At 35.2% G+C, this 19079-nt stretch overlaps 1 protein-coding gene across 4 annotated transcripts in view; it reads left to right on the top strand.

The window, feature by feature from the left end:
* The window catches only part of ablim2 (actin binding LIM protein family, member 2), a 116644-nt gene that overhangs the window by 10248 nt on the left and 87317 nt on the right, over positions 1-19079 (top strand). For all 4 annotated transcript variants that reach the window (XM_056469278.1, XM_056469277.1, XM_056469276.1 and 1 more), the window contains exon 2: positions 9086-9241. In XM_056469278.1, coding sequence (XP_056325253.1) covers positions 9086-9241 — 156 coding nt within the window. The remainder of the gene's footprint in view (positions 1-9085; positions 9242-19079) is intronic.

Here is a 19079-nt window from a genome sequence, read left to right as displayed (position 1 = left end):
AGATCCACCTTTAGTTTTCCAGTTCTTATCAGAGGAGATGCGGTTATAGGCCTGTAAGATTCATTTACGGTTTTTCACTTTTATTATGATGTGGTTTGCTGGTTTTTGGAAGTCTTGTGTTTAGCTGCTGGCACCACATTAAACTGTATGTGGGGTTTTCATGCTTGACAGATGAAAGCTATACTGATAAGACAAAACATTATAACTAGTTCTACTGTAGGAGAAGCAAAGGACCTAAACATCATCAATGCACACAGACAACTAAGATATCCTGTCTTAAACACTCCACATTTTGGGAGGTAAATAGCACATACATGTCTATTGAATTAAATATTGGGACTGTGTTTGATTGGCTATTTTTACCATAATATTTACCTTTATTCCTGTGAAAATGTGTAGTTTTTTCTTCAATATATTTATCTGCTGCTTAGTATTTATTAGGGATGCGACAAGATCTCGTCATACGATTAAATGGTGAAAAGTTGTCTCGTGACTTGTGACGTTATAATGGAGCGTGAGGGTAAATTTAGCACTGATGATTGGAGGCAGGATTGGATTTGAACCACACACCAAGTGCTTTGCACACACCTGGCAACCCAGGCTGCCTCTGTGTTTCGCGTCACTCGTTTGCTTGGGCAGGTGTGACGAGTGTGTTTTTTTTTACGGCTGGCACGTTCAACAGAGGCTACAACTGCAGCCTCTGACATTAATCATGCTTCATTACCATGTGATGGAATAACACTTTAGAAATGCTGAAAGTTATAATCGTCGTAAACACAGTTGGAATTAATACATGTGGAGTATTCCTATTTCAGTTGCATTATTGAAGTGCAGGAAAGACATATAAAGACCTTAATCAAACTATTACAATCTTAAAGCTGCATTTTGCGACAGGATAAGATACACACAGGGCTGTTTGACATTATTCTCTGCAAATACAGAGTCAGTAAAGTACCACAGACTAGGCATGGGCCGGTATAAGATTCTGACGGTAAGATAACCTTGGATAAAAATACCACGGTTTTACAGTAATACAGTACTTTGATTAATGATCTAAAATATATTCTTTTTAAATATCTGTGTTTTTACTTTTTTCCACTTTGAACATATAATATAAAATATTAATTAAAATATATTTTATTTGGAGAAACACTTAAAATATTTTTGAATAATTCAAATGAATCATTGACTTCTGCGGTCTTCAATTGTTTTAAAAACACTGATTTGGATTTCTGTTCTGCTGGAGAAAAAAAAAATCTTACACATTTCTTTGGAACGTTATAGCAGAAAATTTTGACAGTTTTAAAACCTTGACTTATACAAACCGCGATATACCTTGAAAACGGTTATTGTCCCATGCCTACCACAGACACACATCTCTAAGCGAGTGTGCACACACACACACACACACACACGCACACACACACACACACACACACCGTTAACTCCTCAAGACTTGTCACATCATCATTACAGAATATGCATTTATGCTGTCCGGGTAAAACATAAGTTCTCTTTTAATTCAGTGAACGGTATTAAATTACTTTAAAACAACTCTCTCCTATCAGTCCTTACTTCATTGTCGCATCCAGTACCCTTAGAGTAAGTCACGGGGGCTTGAATGAAATGTTGCTGAATGAAAGAGAAACTGATGAAAAATTAAAAATGAAATACTAAAAATTACGTGATTTTTTTTTAAAGTTCAATTTGTGGAAAGGAGTTCAATTTCTGATGTGAAGTCAGTGGGTAGAGTTTTTTGCAGTGTTTGCATGTCCTTTACGACAAATATTTAATTAAAATAGAAATAAAATACCATTCATTACTTAAAAAAACACCCAAATTGTTTTACATTGTGATTTTTTCTTCTTCATTTGAATTAAAATCTATTTTCCATTCATATATTAGGAAATATTTTGCTACTATTTAAAATTATATGTAAAAGACTATTTCCTATGTGTTTGCATGTCCTTTACAGCACAGAATTCATTCAAATAGAAGTAATATAACATTCATTACAAGTTGATTTTTAAAAAAGCACCTAAATAGTTTAGCAATTTCAAATTTTTTTTTCAGTTGAATAAAAGACTTCTTCAAACTAGGTTAAAAATCTTGTCTCGTTCTCGTCTTTTTTTAAATTTATTTAAACTTCATTTAAATATTTAAATTGCCAAAAAAATAAAATAATAATAAATTCCTGCAGGCTGCTTCAGAAAGATGAAGTTCGTCCTTCCTTTTCCCATGAGTCTTTGTTTTTTATTTGCAGTAGCTGGAATGAACCTGCAATTTGTTAAATGCATTGACTCCTTTATGAGGGTTTACGGCCTTCCTTTCAAGCTTCTTTATTGGAAACATGCATTTTAAAAAAGAAACCCTGAAAAAAGAGCTGTTTATGAAAATACTGTCATTATTCTTTCATTAGACTACAACCTCAGATGAATAATTCAGGTATAATGCATTACCATATACAGTCAACATGCTAAAAGTGTCGTCCATCATTTTTTATTGTGTTTTGTCCACTGCTGTACCTGATTTGTGAAAGCAGGAAATAGCTTCAGTTTAAAGGGGTCTTTAAACATTCCCAGCATGCCATTTTTGAGGTTCAGCAGCACAAGAGCCTCTCTGGGGATGTATAAAAACTAGCTGATATAGAGGAAGTTTGCAGAATGTATTAGCATCAGGTGTTAATGGGATGGTGTGCCAATTGGTGGATAAATTGTGAATGTGAAAGACACAGCTGGACTGGGACAAAAAATTGACTCTTAAAAAATTAAAATGTTTAATTCAACAGTGAAGGTGTTGCAGTGGCGCAGTAGGTAGTGCTGTCGCCTCACAGCAAGAAGGTTGCTGGTTCGAATGTGTGGAGTTTGCATGTTCTCCCTTCATTTGCGTGGGTTTCCTCCGGGTGCTCCGGTTTCCCCCACAGTCCAAAGACATGTGGTATAGGTGAATTGGGTAGGCTAAATTGTCCTTAGTGTATGAGTGTGAATGAGTGTGTAGGGATGTTTCCCAGAGATGGGTTGCGGCTGGAAGGGCATCCGCTGCGTAAAACATGTGCTGGATAAGTTGGTGGTTCATTCCGCTGTGGTGACCCCAGATTAATAAAGGGACTGAGCCGAAAAGAAAATGAATGAATGAATGAACTCAACAGTGAAACATCAAAACATAGCTAAAACATTTTATATAGTCAATTAAAATAAATTTAACGAATAAAATATGGAAACAAATATTTATTTGGGCCTGAACTACAAAACCAAATTTAAAAGATTTTAGTATTAAATTTGCTTAAGTTGCACACTAGTTTGATCGTGTATATATCTGTAATATCATATGTAATATCATTATAACTAAATTGTATAAATATTATTATAACTAGGCCTACATCATGCTGATGGCCCAAAAAGTACGTCGGCCCAGCGGGAAACTGCCTGGTCTGCCAGATGGCCAGTTTGCCCCTGGTAAAAGTGACCAAGAGTTTTCTGTCAGCCAGTTAACAATATTTCAGAGAAATTTCATGATGTACAGTAATTGTGAAAAAAAATTGCCACTAATGACTGACTTTTGTGAACAGAAGCAAAACAGGAGGAGTTGCCATTTTCTTTGGAATAATTCCAATGAGCAGCACCAATAAAATTGTCTTTCTTTCATTTTGCCATGCTTGAAGACTTGATATGAAAGAGCTTCTGCACTCAAAATGTGACTGAATCAATGTGATGGAATTTTTTTTACATCATCCATGGTGATAGGCCATCCAAGATATGATTATTGAATTCTTAAACCCATTGTCAATTATTAATCAACACGACATATGATGTAAAATCAATTTTGACAAAACTGGTCTGATATTCAACCCGACATAAATGTGACGCACATTTAAATGGACAGTAAGTAATTTTCATCACTAGAGGGCTAATATTCACAACAAACAAAGGCATAGTTTGATGACACTCAGTGTGGAATCATGGCAGAAATATCCTATGAAAATCACGTTCCTGGATGTGCTAAAGTATTAACCCTCTACCGCACGCATTATGATAAATCTATAAAAAAATATTTGACTGATTTCTTTTCTTAAAATGGGTAAACCTGAAGTGCTGTAAAAATAATTTGGAAACGTTTATTTTTTTAAGGTACTTTATGATATGTTGCCATATGGCAACAATGTCCAACTTTAAAACTTAACTCAAATTTAAAACTTTCCTTATAATTAATAATTTTGTTGTTTGAAATTATTTAATTGGTGTCGCAGTATTACAAGCTTTAAATCAGAACTTTTAAATGACACCTTATACATGCTTTCCAACAACTCATATTTCAAGAGCTTTCATTTATTCCATTCTTTTTTGCTGAATATTATTAAAAAACAATCATAATATTGTATTATCATGTATATAACATACAGTAAATGTAAATATTTTCACCAGTAAATATTATAACAAATAAATAACAAGTCTAGTATATCTAGATGCATCTATAATACAGCTACTAGCTAACAATGTTTCTATATCATACTACTATACTACGCCTGTCTTATCTGCCTCTGAGCTAACTTACCTGAACTGTCTCTATCGAATCGTCTCCTTAGAATTATAAGGTTCTATCTGCGTTCTGAATGATTTTGAGATGTTGAGCTTCAAAGTTTTTGCATTCCATATAGCAAACAGTATGTGTATAACATTTGTTTTTTAAAAAATGTTAACAACTCATAAAAAACATCCTATAATGTAAATAAGTTATCATTTAATAAGAATATGTCAATAACTCATTTTTGACAAAAATCTCAGATAGAACCTTATAATTCTAAGGTGACGAAATGTCCAGGCTGCATCATTCTCATGGTCACTAAAACCCATCTCATCCTCACTTTCATCTGCAGGAAGAGCCCGTTCTGTCCTTTTCTTCTTTCACTCACCACAGAACATGGTGGTGCTCGCTAATACACTGTTCCATGTATTCATATATATTCAAAAGTAGTATTGCCATTAAAACTAGATTTTATCCAGAATGCAAATGTCGTTAACATAGAACTAATCAACATTATATTACTAGCATTCATGTTGTTATTGTTACAACATAAAAGTTCACAGCTGATCTTGTTAGCTAGCTAACCCATTGCAATATTGCACGTTCCACTATTGCAGTTTTGCCATTATGGCAACACATACTTTTGATCGATTTACAAAAAACTAATTTGATAAAAGAAAATGGAGTTGTGAATATGTCATCATAACTTACAGGAGGTGATATTTCAGATTTTTTTATGTGGATCTGACATAAGTTGATCCTTTGTTTTTATTGACGTTTACATTTCCATTCAGCAAGTACTCCCAATAAACACCAGTCTGTCAGAAGTCACGCTACAGAAAAACACTGCAGGTCATGTGACTTAACCAAAGCACATCATTGGCTACACTAGGGTCTTCTCTTTCTAACAAAAATATTAATGTTGGTCTTAAAGAAACAGTAGCAGGGAAATTAACATAAATATCATGTTGCCATATGGCAACACTATGTGGTAGAGGGTTAAAAACTTTCAATTATGGTAGTTCAGTAGAGTAAAGCTGAAACGTGATCACTAAAGTTGACGCGTCACAAAAGCAGAGGAGCTTTTATTATGCCACAGTTGACTGCTTCCGCTTCTTTCTGTCATTATCATATGAGGAAGAAGCAGTGCTTTTTTATAATACTAAATACATTTTAAGGTTTGTGCAGTCTAATTAAACATACAACATATTAAAGCTTCTTTGGTGTTTCCCTGTTTTCTACAAAAACAAACCGGAACTCGGGGGTTTATGATGAAATAAGCATGGAGACATATTTCCATATTTCTCTATTTAAAATGGCTTATTTAATTTTGGAATTGAATATTCTTTGAAACATTTGAAATAATATAAGTTTGATAAGTCAGCGAAAGATACAGTATAACACGGTTTTTATGTTTTTTTAGATTTTTAAACAAAAAATTGTATGTATTGTGCCTTTAAAGGGACTTTCATCTGAATTTTAAGGGATGTTTCCCCTAGCAAAAGGTAAATACATACTTCTCATTTTAATGAATTATTCTGGTGCCATTGCTGAGAGGCTATGAAGGTTATTGGATAATGTCAACTAGCAGTGAGTAGGCATGGGCCGGTATAAGATTCTGACGGTAGGATAACCTTGGAAAAAAAATTACGATTACTGCTCTAAAATATATTCATTTTAAATATCTGGGCAAAAAACAAAAACTTTTCCCCCCTTTGAACACAATATATTTTATTTTTTGAAAGATTTATAATATTTTGGAACAGTAAACATGTCAGGCTAAGTAATTCAAATGAATCATTGACTTCTGCTGTCTTCATTAGTTTTAATAACACAGATTTGTTTACAATTTCAAATGGCATCTTTGGATATCTTTTCTGCTGGAGACACTGTTTTCCTAAAAAACAAACAAAAAAATGCAAATAAAATTTTTTACACATACCTCAGGAATGGTTTTACAAAAATTTTTGGCAGTTTTAAAACCTTAACTTTTCCAAACCGCAGTATACCTTGAAAACGGTTATCGTCCCATGCCTAGCAGTGAGACAGCTAATCGTTGGTTTAGCAAAGACATATTTGGTCACATTTAAAAAATAAAAATCCAGTGGTTTATAGGTCCACTCTACATTTCAGTTTTCTTTAAAATGACACGTTACAAAAGTAAAATTGGTTGCAATTAACAGGGGTGTTTCATACTTCATACTGTGACTACTGTTAAGGTTAGCACATGGGTTGTCTTTCCTCATGACATAGCAAATGCAGTCAAACACACACACACACGCACGCACGCACGCACGCACACACACACACACACACACACACACTCACACAGTCATTCAATGATTGCTGTACAGTAGTTTCCTCCCAAAGTACTTTTATCTTATTAGTGTTAAAGGCTCATGCAGCAAATCTATGCAAGCTGAAACCAGAAGCCTTTAAAAATGTATAATCAAATCAGGGACAATTACAGGTTATTCGCTTCTGTGAACAAGTAAAAACATATTTCTTTAGCTATTTATTCTTCAGACTTCACCTGTTGTGAAAATCCCACCAAAGAATGGAACGGGATGTCCGACAGAACCAGTTTTTCTACACACCCTTTTGAAACAAGAGGTTGAAGGTCTTTCTTTGGCTGTGTGTTAGTCTGTATTATGAAGTGTTTGTTTGAGTTTACACGCCTTTTGTAATGGAGTATGTGTGAATACTGCGTGGCAGACGGGCACAAACAGGAGCTTAAAAATGTTTCAAAAGTTCAATAGTTTAATATAGAGTCCCACACACTCTAAGAAAAGTTTGTAAAATTAGGTCCTGGTGTACTATGAAGCTAATTTTCCATCTTGATTTTTTACAATTGATTGTGAACCATGTGTGTCATTGTATTGTTTTTTTAGAGTAAAGCCGTGGTCACACAGAACTTTTCTCCCCTTATTCTTCCATTCATACGCATGCAAAACAAGTTTGGCAGTTCGGTGGATTGGAAAGTTCAAGCTTGGTGAACTTTGACCTGTGAAATCACATCACGTGGCTGCATGAGTTCAAATCCAAGATCAAAACATGACCTCTCTGGACAGAAATTTTAAAAATGGACCAATCGCTCGCTTTTTTTATGTCTGATCAACTTCAACAAAATCCCGCCTCTTTTTGCAGTGCCGTATGACACAATTTGCATGCCCAAACTCCAGGCATTATAGGAAACTAAACGGATCAGCCCGGATTGTAGGTATCAATTAAAGTATTTATGTTGATTCAGTGAAGATATAAATTAGATTATTTTTATATTAATAAATAAAGATAATAAAGATGTTTGTGTATCTTTTACGTTTTTTTTTTTCATTTTCTACGAGCACATTATATGTTGGTAGGGTTTCTCTGATCGGATTTTTGGAGGAATATTTTTTTTGTCATACATACGGAAGCTTATTTCTGCCACTGAGTAAAAAATAAAAACAATTATTGCCATTTTTATCTCAGATTTTTTTGGTTGAATTGTGAGTTTGTCGTGCAATTTTGACTTTATTTCTCAGAAGTGCGTGTTTATATCTTGCAATTCAGACTTTATAATTTGCAATTTCGATTTTACAGAGGGAAAAGTCTAAAATTCAAGATTGTGTCATGCAATTCTGAGAAAAAAGTAAAAATTCTGAGGTAAAAAGTTGAAATAAACTTTTAAAAAATTGTATTCAGTGACCACTGGTGTCTAATCCTAACACCTCTGATTGGCTAATGCATTCATAAGCTCAACAGAAATGTGTGTTTGGTTAAAATGTTCAGTGCTGCAATAAATGTAAACAGAGATCCTTAATCTGAAGCAATATGTGCAAATCTAAATGTAATGCAATGACACATTATTCTTTTTGAAATGTAATCATGACAGCCAAATTGAAATGTAATCACGACAGCCAAATATTTAGGATACACTCACTCCTCTAAACCTCACTGCCATCCCGGAAGAGCCCCCAAGTTTAACCCACTGGTCCTACTGAACCCAACCCGATCTGAGCTGGGATCAAACCGGCGATTCTTTGCATGGTAGGTGGTTGCTCTGTTGCTAGAGCACCTTTAGTGGTCAGAGAAGTGAGGTTACCCTGCATAGTACTTTGCTGTGGTGTATTTTGAATTTGTAGCGCATTTTGGTTGGATTTTACTTCAAAACCCAAAGTTTTATGTGGCCAAATTGCAATTGGTATATAAGATCTGCTAAGTGTGTGTGTGTGTGTGTGTGTCTGTGTTTGTGTGTGTGATAGAGAAAGATTCAAAATTTGGTTTTTGTAGTAACATGCAAAAAACTCACAAATTCACACATATATTCATTACAATAGAGAATAAAACAAAACAAGTCAGTGTCAAATTGTAGAATATTGTACAAGAAGACTACTATTACCATTTCTCTGTAGTATAGACTATGCCAGTTTCAACAATATCCACCAAAGACTTTTTTAGACATGTAGCTAATATCAAGATAACTGTAGGTGTGATAAATTAGACTAATTTTATACCTGTCAGTTTGTGTACTGTATCTGGGAATATTAAAAACCAAATGTTGCCTGTCATTGTGTCTCCACAGCGTTTCACCAGCAGGCTGTCCACAGTCCCCTGGAGCAGCAGAAGGGCGCGCGGCAGAGTGGCCCCGTCCCCTGTCAAAACTGTGGCAAACCCTGCAAAGGAGAGGTGCTCCGGGTGCAGAACAAACACTTCCACATCAAGTGCTTTGTTTGCAAAGGTAACACATCGGTCTTGACACACACTCCATTCATACGGACTATTATTATGCGACAGTTTTCAGACAGTTACATAATGGCTTTTACACTAAAGGAGTCTCAAGAGGCAAATTCTCGAACCTGAACACAAAACAGATGTGATGAAAACGTCACGGTGTTTTATTGTGCAGCATTTCACGTCAACAAACTCAGTCATTATGTCTGAATGGAGAGGGTGAGGTGCATATTTGTGTGACCATAGAGAAAGGAAGTTTGTTAAGGTGACTGCGTTTCATTTGTTTGCGATCTGATTTCATTAAGGATTGTTCTACTTAATCCAAACACTTGGATGACAGGGGTTTCCTGTTTTGTCTGTCAGTGTATGGGTGTTTGCATGTGTGCTTATGCATGTGCTAGACCATTTCTCCCAGCACCGGCTGTTTTCAGCTTGATGATGTTGTGAACACAGATAGCGGTTGCTAGGCGATCTTGGGGGTTCAGACAATGTGAGCTTCTTAATAGAGTTTAGCACGTTTATTCTTACCCTTGAGCATCAGACAGTTTGATTCCTGCACGCCATTTGTCTAATTACAGTTGCTGCTGTTGTTTTTGTTGATAAGTTTCCACTCTTAGTGCTTTTTGTTAAAATAAGTGTCATGTTTTTAGCTATTGATGAGTGATTATGGCTTTAATCCAGACTTTTAGGGCTAGTTAAAAAAAAAGCAGAAAGGTCAACGGGCCAAAATGGGCCAAATATATTGGATGTGATGTCATAAAATGAGACTGTAATAAGGAAACTCAAAGCTTTTTTTTTGTATGCTTAGTTTTTACATTAGAAATTGCATATTTGAACACTTAGCAAACCAGGAATAAATGTCTAAATATAATTAATATATATATATTTTTTTTCAGACCCCAAGCAAACCAAGAGAACAGTATAAATAAATTAAATATTTATTTAAATAAAAATTTTAAATAATTTTTTACACTGTATAGGGCCAAAGATGAATCTTTCCTAGTAAGAGGTAACTGTTTGAGGTCAGTAAGACATTTTTTCTTTAAAAAATCAATAATTTATACAAATGTTTAAGGCAGGATTGGGCAAAAATACATTGAAATGTATTTTAAAATAAAATATCAAAAACCTTAATTTTTGGTTTATCAAAATAAACAAAAAAAAAAAATAAAAAATACAGCAGCAGTATTTTGTATTTTAAAAATACTACAAAATACTTTGACAAAGGAGCATGACATTTCTTTGCAAATCTTCCATCCATTAGACCTATTCGGTCAATCCCTTCCCCATTAAACTGACTCAGTGACGTAAACAATGTTGATAGCAAATGTGGCCAGTAAAATTGCTATCATCTCTGTACAATGATCATTCAACCTCTTAATATTTTAAAAGGCTATTAAATAAAGAGTTAATTTAATTTTTTTTTGTTCACAGAATTTTTCTGAAATCTTTTTTTTGGTGTTGGACTCTTCAGTACTCAATATAAAAACTGTATTAGGAGTTTTTGATTATTAAATATTTGTGTTTCATATGTTGTGACATTTTAAGGCTTACATCTTTCCTCTTTATTAACTATACAGTGGATCTACTGGCATTTGAAACAGCCAATGAAGTATTGTAGGAATTGCCAATGTAGGACTTATTTTTATGTTGTTTGTTTAACGACAAACATTTGGCATCAGCAATCCATCCAAAACTACTATTATCTGTAGAGTATACTCTTTCTCCTAAGTTTTTTTCAATTACACCCAAAGCACCAATCAGAGGGTGCATTTATATGATGTCTTGATGTAGATTTCTTACAAAGTATTTAACAGTATTCTAAAAATACATGACACTAAAGTATTTTGGGCCAAAAATTAACCATTTTCAGAAACCCTATCAAATACAAACTACAAAATACTATTTTGTATTTAAAATACGAATTTGTATCATAAATACTGTCCATCACTGGTTATAGGAATATTCTAACACAAAACTGACATTTATAATCTTATTAAACATTTTTATTTCAAATAAATGCTTTGCATTTTCCACATAAATATTGCGAAGCATCGTTGAAGCATTAAACACATTGTTCTCAGTCTTCAACACTGATGTTATTAAGAAATGTTTTTGAGAAACAAATCTGCATATTAAAATAGTTTCTAAAGGATTTCCAAATACAAAGGTTTAAGTGGAAAGTAGAAATATTTCTGTGTTTTGCTAAATGTGTTAATAGATAATGATTTTTCATAATTACAAAAATAATAATAACAAAAAAAAAACAAACCTAGCAGCAATCATTTTCAATATGAAAATAACACTTAGTTCTCCATGGCACCCTCATCTTTAAATAAGACAAATTATGTGCATCTTTCCTGTTTAAAGAGGACCTATCATGCAAAAATCACTTTTATAAGGGGTAAACACCGTTTACAAACACCGTTTTGTGGCAACAGTTTGTGGTTTTAATTCATGTGGTAAAAATTCTAAAGAGTCTGCATAAACACTCTGAATGATATTCTCTCTTTGTACGGAGGGGGAAAGCCCCGCCCATTAGTGATGGACTCTCCCTCATTAGCATAGGATGTTAGTCTTGTTCTTGAATCTGCTACCATGCCAGCGATTCTCAAACTCAGTCCTGGAGGGCTGGTGTCCTGCAGATTTTAGCTCTAACTTGCCTCATCAGACCTGCAAGGATGTTTCTAGAAAGCCTAGTAAGAGCTAGGTTAGCTAGCCCAGGTGTGTCTGATTGGGGTTGCAGGTGAAATCTGCAGGACACCAGACCTCTAGGACTGAGGCTTTTTCTCAATATGCGTTCTTCAGTGTTTTTGTGTCCCCGTTTTCTGGTGTAATGTCATCATCAGCCACCAAAGTTTAGTTCCAAAACTCAAGACCACAAGAATGGAGGATGCTGGAAAGTTCCTAGATGTGTTCTTGATAGTCATTGAAGTCATTGCGGCTGAATAAAGAATTTTTTTAATAGATTTATTATTAAAGTTCGTAGATGTAACTTATTTATCTCGGGAGTTTTCCTAAACGAGACGATGAAAGTAAACATTACCATGAAAATCTTTATAAAAGCATATATTAATGGTGTCTATTTGCTGAAATTCATATTAAAATTAGTTTTGTTTGTATTATGCAACGTATATATTGCAAGGTCTTTATTTATAGTAAATATTCTGAGAAGGTAGATAACAATAAATCGTTTTATGAATGCTGTAATGTTTAAGTAATTTTCAGTCAAAAATGCGTGAAGGTCATGTGACCATCAGGAAGAATGCAGCATCTCATTTCTAACAGGACACGTTCTCTGGTCTCGCGGTCTCCTGAGTTTGTTCTTCTGAGGTAACGTGGCAAGACTGGTCTCCACAAGAACACGAATCCATTCTCTGCATTCTTGGAATTGAGAAACAGCCTGAGATTGAGAATCGCTGCACTATTCTGACATGCAGGCATTTGTAGCTCCGCCTTCTTTTAAAGAAGAGTGCTGGGAGCAGAATCTCATTTGAATTTAAAGCAACAGCCACCAAAAGGGACACAATTTGGATCAAAGCCTAAAAGGGGCAGTTTCAAAGAGTTATCAAGCATTGTTTGTGGGGTAACTTGTAAAACGGGGCGTAATAAGTCCCCTTTAATTCGTTTGATTATGTGCATCTTTCCAATTGAAATATCCCATAATAGGTGGATTGATGGATCACATGATCAGCAGAGAATGTCTTTATTCATAGACACCAATGCCTTTTAATTACAGCTTGAAGCTTGCACATATATTTTTAATCATACACCATTTCTTGAACTCACCATTACGAGCACAAAAACCTCGCTGGTTTTATGGGAGTCACTCTGGCTTTGTGGGCGGCTGTTGTTTTTACAGGAAGCGTGTGTGAGTGTGTGTGTGTCTTTCCGACACTCAGTACGCTGTCACACCACCTTCATCTCATTTGTTATGTAAAACATCAAACAAACCAGATGCATCATCCGAAGATGTTTTGGAGCCTTCATATGGAGGTCTGGAGAAGGACAGAGACACGTGGGGGAACTCGCTTATCATAAAATTGCCTGTATTTGTTTCATGCACACCATGACAACATGCTAATGTTATTCTGCGCAGTGGGGATTTCATTGCTCCATAAAGGCTGGACTGAGCACGCCCAACATTCATTCCAAACATGTGAGCTCAAACAGTGGAATATATTATTTAATCACAATACTCATTTATATGCATAGAAATGTATATAGTGCAAGTGTATTTTTTCAGAATTTTTAATAGAAAGCAAACATATTTTTATGGGTACCGTAGAGGCACTTTTAATACATATCATATTAATAATATATATATATATATATATATATATATATATATATACATTTAAATTTCTTTAATACATACAACTTTTTCCTTTTGCATTGAACAGAAACAAATGCCACAACTGCACATGTGTATATTTTATATGCATTAAATTTTGAATATCAGTTCAAAACATGCTCAAACTTGATATTATCAAAGCATTGCATATCAAATATCAGTTATTTATGACTACTTAATATATATGTTTTGTGTGTGCATGTGTGTGCCGTATGTGTTTACTTGTAAAACCTGTGACCTACACCCTACTAAAAACACCCTAATACAGCTGCCTTTTGTTCATCTGAATCCCCTGCTTTTTTTATTATTAACACACTCTGCAACTGCACACACACGCACGCATGCACGCACACACACACACAAACACACACCCGATAGGAAATTCTTGAATCCTGATACTTCATCCAGGGAATATGTTGAAATGGTTTGATTTGAATTCTTAGAAAGTCTGTGATTTCCTGTAAATTTTGTAAGTGAGTGTGTGTGTGTGTGTGTGTGTGTGTGTGTGTGTGTGTGTGTGTGTGTGTGTGTGTGTGTGTGTGTGTGTGTGTGTGTGTGTGTGTGTGTGCGTGTGTGTGTGTGTTGAGGCAGCCCGTGTTATTTCTCTTTTTTGTGTCCTTATAGCACCAGAGATCATCTGAAACATGAAGAGTCACATATATTTAGTATGTTTGGCAAGTGATATGATTTCACATACTGCAGACATATGCTGTACGAACACACTTATATGCTTGGAAATGTTCACAAGGTTCTGTGCTGTCTAATTCAAAAACATTGATTGTGATGCAAGTTTCTTTGGTATTTAGGGACAATTTAAACAGTAAAAAAGTGGAGTGAATAGTGTACAGTGATAGGAATAACAGTGTTATAAATAAACAGCATTACTAACAGAGTTACTTTTTCCAGTAACAAGTAATTAAACAAATGTTTCCCATGTTACAACCTCAGTAGTATTACTGACAATATAATGTGGTGTTATATATTTGACATACTGTATCATTTATTATAAGTGAACTCACTGAAACCGGAGTGGGGGATATCGCCTACGATGATTGGTGTGTGTGTGTTGGGGGTGGGACAATGTTACATTTCTTAAAAAAACATAATATATTTTTAGACTTATTTGTTGGCCAGTTCTGTTCAGTGCAATAAATATTAATATATAAATCAATATTATTAAGTTCTAACCCGTTTATTATGTTTTGTTGTTATTGTATACATTACATTTCATAGGTGTTTTATAATAAAAAAATATTCATTTTAGTGTCCTTATCATAATAAACACAATAGTTACTTTTCATGATAATTAGTTATTTTTATAAGGATTTAAATCAATTACAACCCTAAATCAGAAAAAGTTGGGACAGTATGGAAAACACAAATAAAATTGGAAAAGTAAAATTAAAAGTAATGATTTCCAAATTTACTTTGACTTACATTTCACTGCAGACAATATCAACACACAAAATATTTCATGTTTTGTCTGGTCAACAAAATTTCATTTGTAAATATACATCCTTTCCTGTCATTCAGACCTGTAACACATTCCAAAAAAGTTGGGACTGGAGCAATTTAGGTGTAGTAACCAGGTAAATTGGTTAAATAATGATGTGATTTGAAACAGGTGATGTCAACAGGTGATTGTAATCATGCAATTATGATTGTAACTTAATTAAAAGGTATAAAGAATCTGGAAGAATTTCGGCGTGTAAAGGACAAGGGCGCAAGCCTAAGTTGAACAACTGTGATTTCCAATCCCTCAGGCAGCACTGCATCAAGAATCGTCGTTCATCTACAGTATAGACCATTTCAATGTGGTGATGTCATTGGCCCATGAACATTTCCTGCTTGTTGTCAAACTATTTCATATCTGTAACAAGAGGCAATTCAATCATAACTTGATGTTATAACAGCTATCGTAACATTATTTATCAATATGTGAAACTTTTTGGACTCTTAGAAGCTTTGGAAAATTAAAATGCAAAACAGGAAATATGACCATTGTTATTGTTTACATCCCTCAAAATGGTCTATAAGCGATATCATTACATAGACTCAGGATGACTTTGGCAAACCTTTGTCAAGTACCACAATATGTAGTTACATCCACAAATGCCAGTTAAAACTGTACTGTGCGTCGTACCAATAGCCTAGTGGTTAGTGCGTCGACATATAGCACCCAGGTGCTCGCGGCGACTCAAGTTCGATTCCTGGCTTAAGGTCCTTCCCCTCTCTCTGCTCCCCATACGTTCCTGTCTGTAAATGTCCACTGTCCTATCAATAAAGGTGAAAACCAACAATTCTCAAAAAATAAAAATCACGAGGAACACATTTAATGTTAGTTGTGTTGTCTGCAATGAAATACCTTAAAAGTCAAGGTAAATTTAGAAATGACAAATTTTTTATTTGCATTTTCTGTACTGTCCCAGCTTTTTCTGATTTTGGGTTGTATTAACTCAGTTACTATTTATGAAAAGTAACTATAATTAAATATTTTCTTAAAGTGACATGCCCAATACTACACGTGTTTTGTCATAATAAATGTACAATACAATAAACCCACCCACCACTTGGTTACTGTTCTATAGATGTGGGTTTGATGAACAATGTGGGACATGTGAGAGAGATACATTCACTAATAAAGACCTATGTAAACAATGTTGATTTACATTACATTCTTTAAATTGCCAATTAGCTTGTTATTTGTGATTGGCAGTAAACTTGTGGCAAATGATCATGAGGATTGCAAGAACCTTTTATTCCTTCCTGCTTTTTTATTAGTTCAAGCTGTTTTGAACTACTATTTGTATTTAGCATTCAATATTATCCAAAGCAACTCATAAGAGAGCCTGCGTTGTTTTGTAGATGACACTCACCTTATTATCATATACTTCTTGTTGGCGACCTGATGTTCTCTGGTTTATTCACTGTGTTATACATTATGCAGTACTATTTGTAATCATTAAACATCTTGTGTTTTTAAGAGCAAATATACATTTTGTGTGATCATCTTACCTCTGATGGCTTCTGTTTCTTTTTATGCTACCAGCTCACCGCTTACCTCCATGTGGATGGTTGGCTCTGTTACTAGTTTGCTCAGTTGTTCGCTGCATACGTCGGCAGACTTAAGACTCAGAGAGGAGTTGACTGCCATGACGGGGTTTAAACCCAGCGAAGAACGGTTCCAGAAAGCAGATAAAACAAAAACAATAAGTCGGTTGGTCAGTCAGTCAGTCGACAGCGGCCTCTGGTGGATTTACGTGAAAAGAGCAAGCGCGAATTGCACTCGCGAGAGAAATTTGATATCTGAAAAAGCACACACAGCAGCCTCTGGTGGATTTACGAAAACAAAAACTAAAATAAATGTATCTCCTTGGAAGTTATTTTGCCCTGTCCAGAAATGTATGCTGGGTTATGTATCAATAATGAACCTGCGTTGGTACAAACACGACACATCATTGCTAGTGTGAAATATTGCTATTACTGATTATTTTACAGTAATTTGTAATTACAGTAATTTTACAGTAATTGTGTTGGCAGCCAGCTCTCTGCAACTCTCACATGGTCGCCCACTGAAGCTTGGTCAATACTTGGAAGGGAGACCACATGGGAAAGCTAGGTTGCTGCCGGAGGTGGTGTTAGTGAGGCCAGCAGGGGGGGCTCAACCTGCGGTCTGTGTGGGTCCTACTGCCCCAGAATAGTGACTCTATACTGCTCAGTCAGCATAGTCTTTTGGATGAGACGTTAAACCGAGGTCCCGACTCTCTGCTGCCGTAAAAATCCCAAGATGCCCTTTGAAAAAGAGTAGGGGTTTAACCCCAGCATCCTGGCCAAATTTGCTCACTGGCCTCTGTCCATCATGGCCTCCTAACCATCCCCATATCATAATTGGCTTAATTACTCTGTCTCCTCTCCACCAATCGGCAGGTGTGTGGTGTGCGGTCTGGCGCAATATGGCTGCCGTCGCATCATCCAGATGGATGCGGCACACTGGTGGTGGATGAGGAAAAATTAAGCAATGACAATAATTGTTAACAATTCTTTACATTTATATAGCGCTTTTCTAGACACTCAAAGCGCTATATAAATGTAAGGAATTATTAATTATTATTGTCATTGCTTAGTTTTAAGTCTAAACATTTACCATGTAAAACTGTGTCCTCCTAACAACAACACATTTTTAAAAGGTTAAATTAGTGTAGTGAAATTTGAATAGTGAAATTTAGAACAGATTTCTAATTACTGAATGGTCCCCTCAATGCATGATCCTGCTTTAATGGGTTTCATTTGTTTACTTTAGTTTAGTTGTCATTTCAGTTGTTGAAACCTCCCAAAACCATATTTCACAGTTAAATGAAATCATGCCAGTCTGGTTTAACACAGAAGATTAAATTGTTTCCTACTCAAGGACAGAGCACAAAGTGTTTGTGGGCTCAAGGCTACATCAAGTTTCTCGTTTTAAACTGTTTCCCACTGCAACTGAGCACACATTGACTTTATATAACAACTCTTCAGATCCTGGAGGATTCAGCTGAATTAATAAATGGCACACTTTATTTAGTTCCCCTTTTAATATAGTGCTCATGAGGGAAATAGAACCGCAGAGTCCTCATATTCATAATCTAACACAAATAACTCAAAAATGCTGCACTGAGACCATGGATGTTTTGAAATGACAAATATGGTTTTTCATCTTTCACTGACATTTTCATTGGGAACACATTATGCTGTAATCCCATCTGTCACTCTGGATTATGATCAGAAGAGAATCACTCAGATTTCATTAGTATTATTGTATCTTGCAGATAAAGGGAAGATGTTATGGCATAATGATTAGTTACTACCTTTTTTTTAAGCTTAAACTCTTAAAATGTATCTTGCAAGTGAAGGCAGGATGCTACTGAATAATTATTTCTGAAAGGTTTAATGATATGTGAATGTGTGTGTGTAATGTTAAGTGGGACGTTGACAACAGAGGTGCAGATCCAAATGCAGGGTTTATTATGCAGAGAATGATCAGGCAACCAACAGTCAGCACAGGAGCAAACAGATGTATATGGGCAATCCAAAGTCTTGTTCAATAAGCAGACAGATGGTGAGTACAGGCAGGCAGCAAACAACATAAACAAACAAAACAAAGCGAGGGTCAAAATAAAGCAAGGCAAGGAAACCACATCATAATGTTCACAATAAGTATAACAAGACTCAGCAAAGTCTGTGTGTTAGTGTGGTGTATAAATAGTCCAACTAACCAGTCTTTGAGCAGCTTCAGCTGTGTGAGTGTAATCAAACAGGATCCGGAACCGGTGTGTGTGTGTGTGTGGTGCATGATTGGAGACTGTGGTTCAAATAATGGTAGATTTGTAGGTCTATGTAATCTGTGTGTTTACCAGTGATCTGTAAGGATTAGATGGCTCGTGATTGTGTCTGTGTGGGATGTTTGTTTTATTGTTTTCTTCACAGTTGGGGATGTCTTCAATTGGAAATATCA

This window comes from Danio aesculapii, chromosome 12, assembly GCF_903798145.1.
Source record: "Danio aesculapii chromosome 12, fDanAes4.1, whole genome shotgun sequence".
Lineage (NCBI taxonomy): Eukaryota > Metazoa > Chordata > Actinopteri > Cypriniformes > Danionidae > Danio > Danio aesculapii.
Note: the sequence above shows the minus strand (reverse complement) of the source record. Positions and strands in the feature narration are given on the sequence as shown.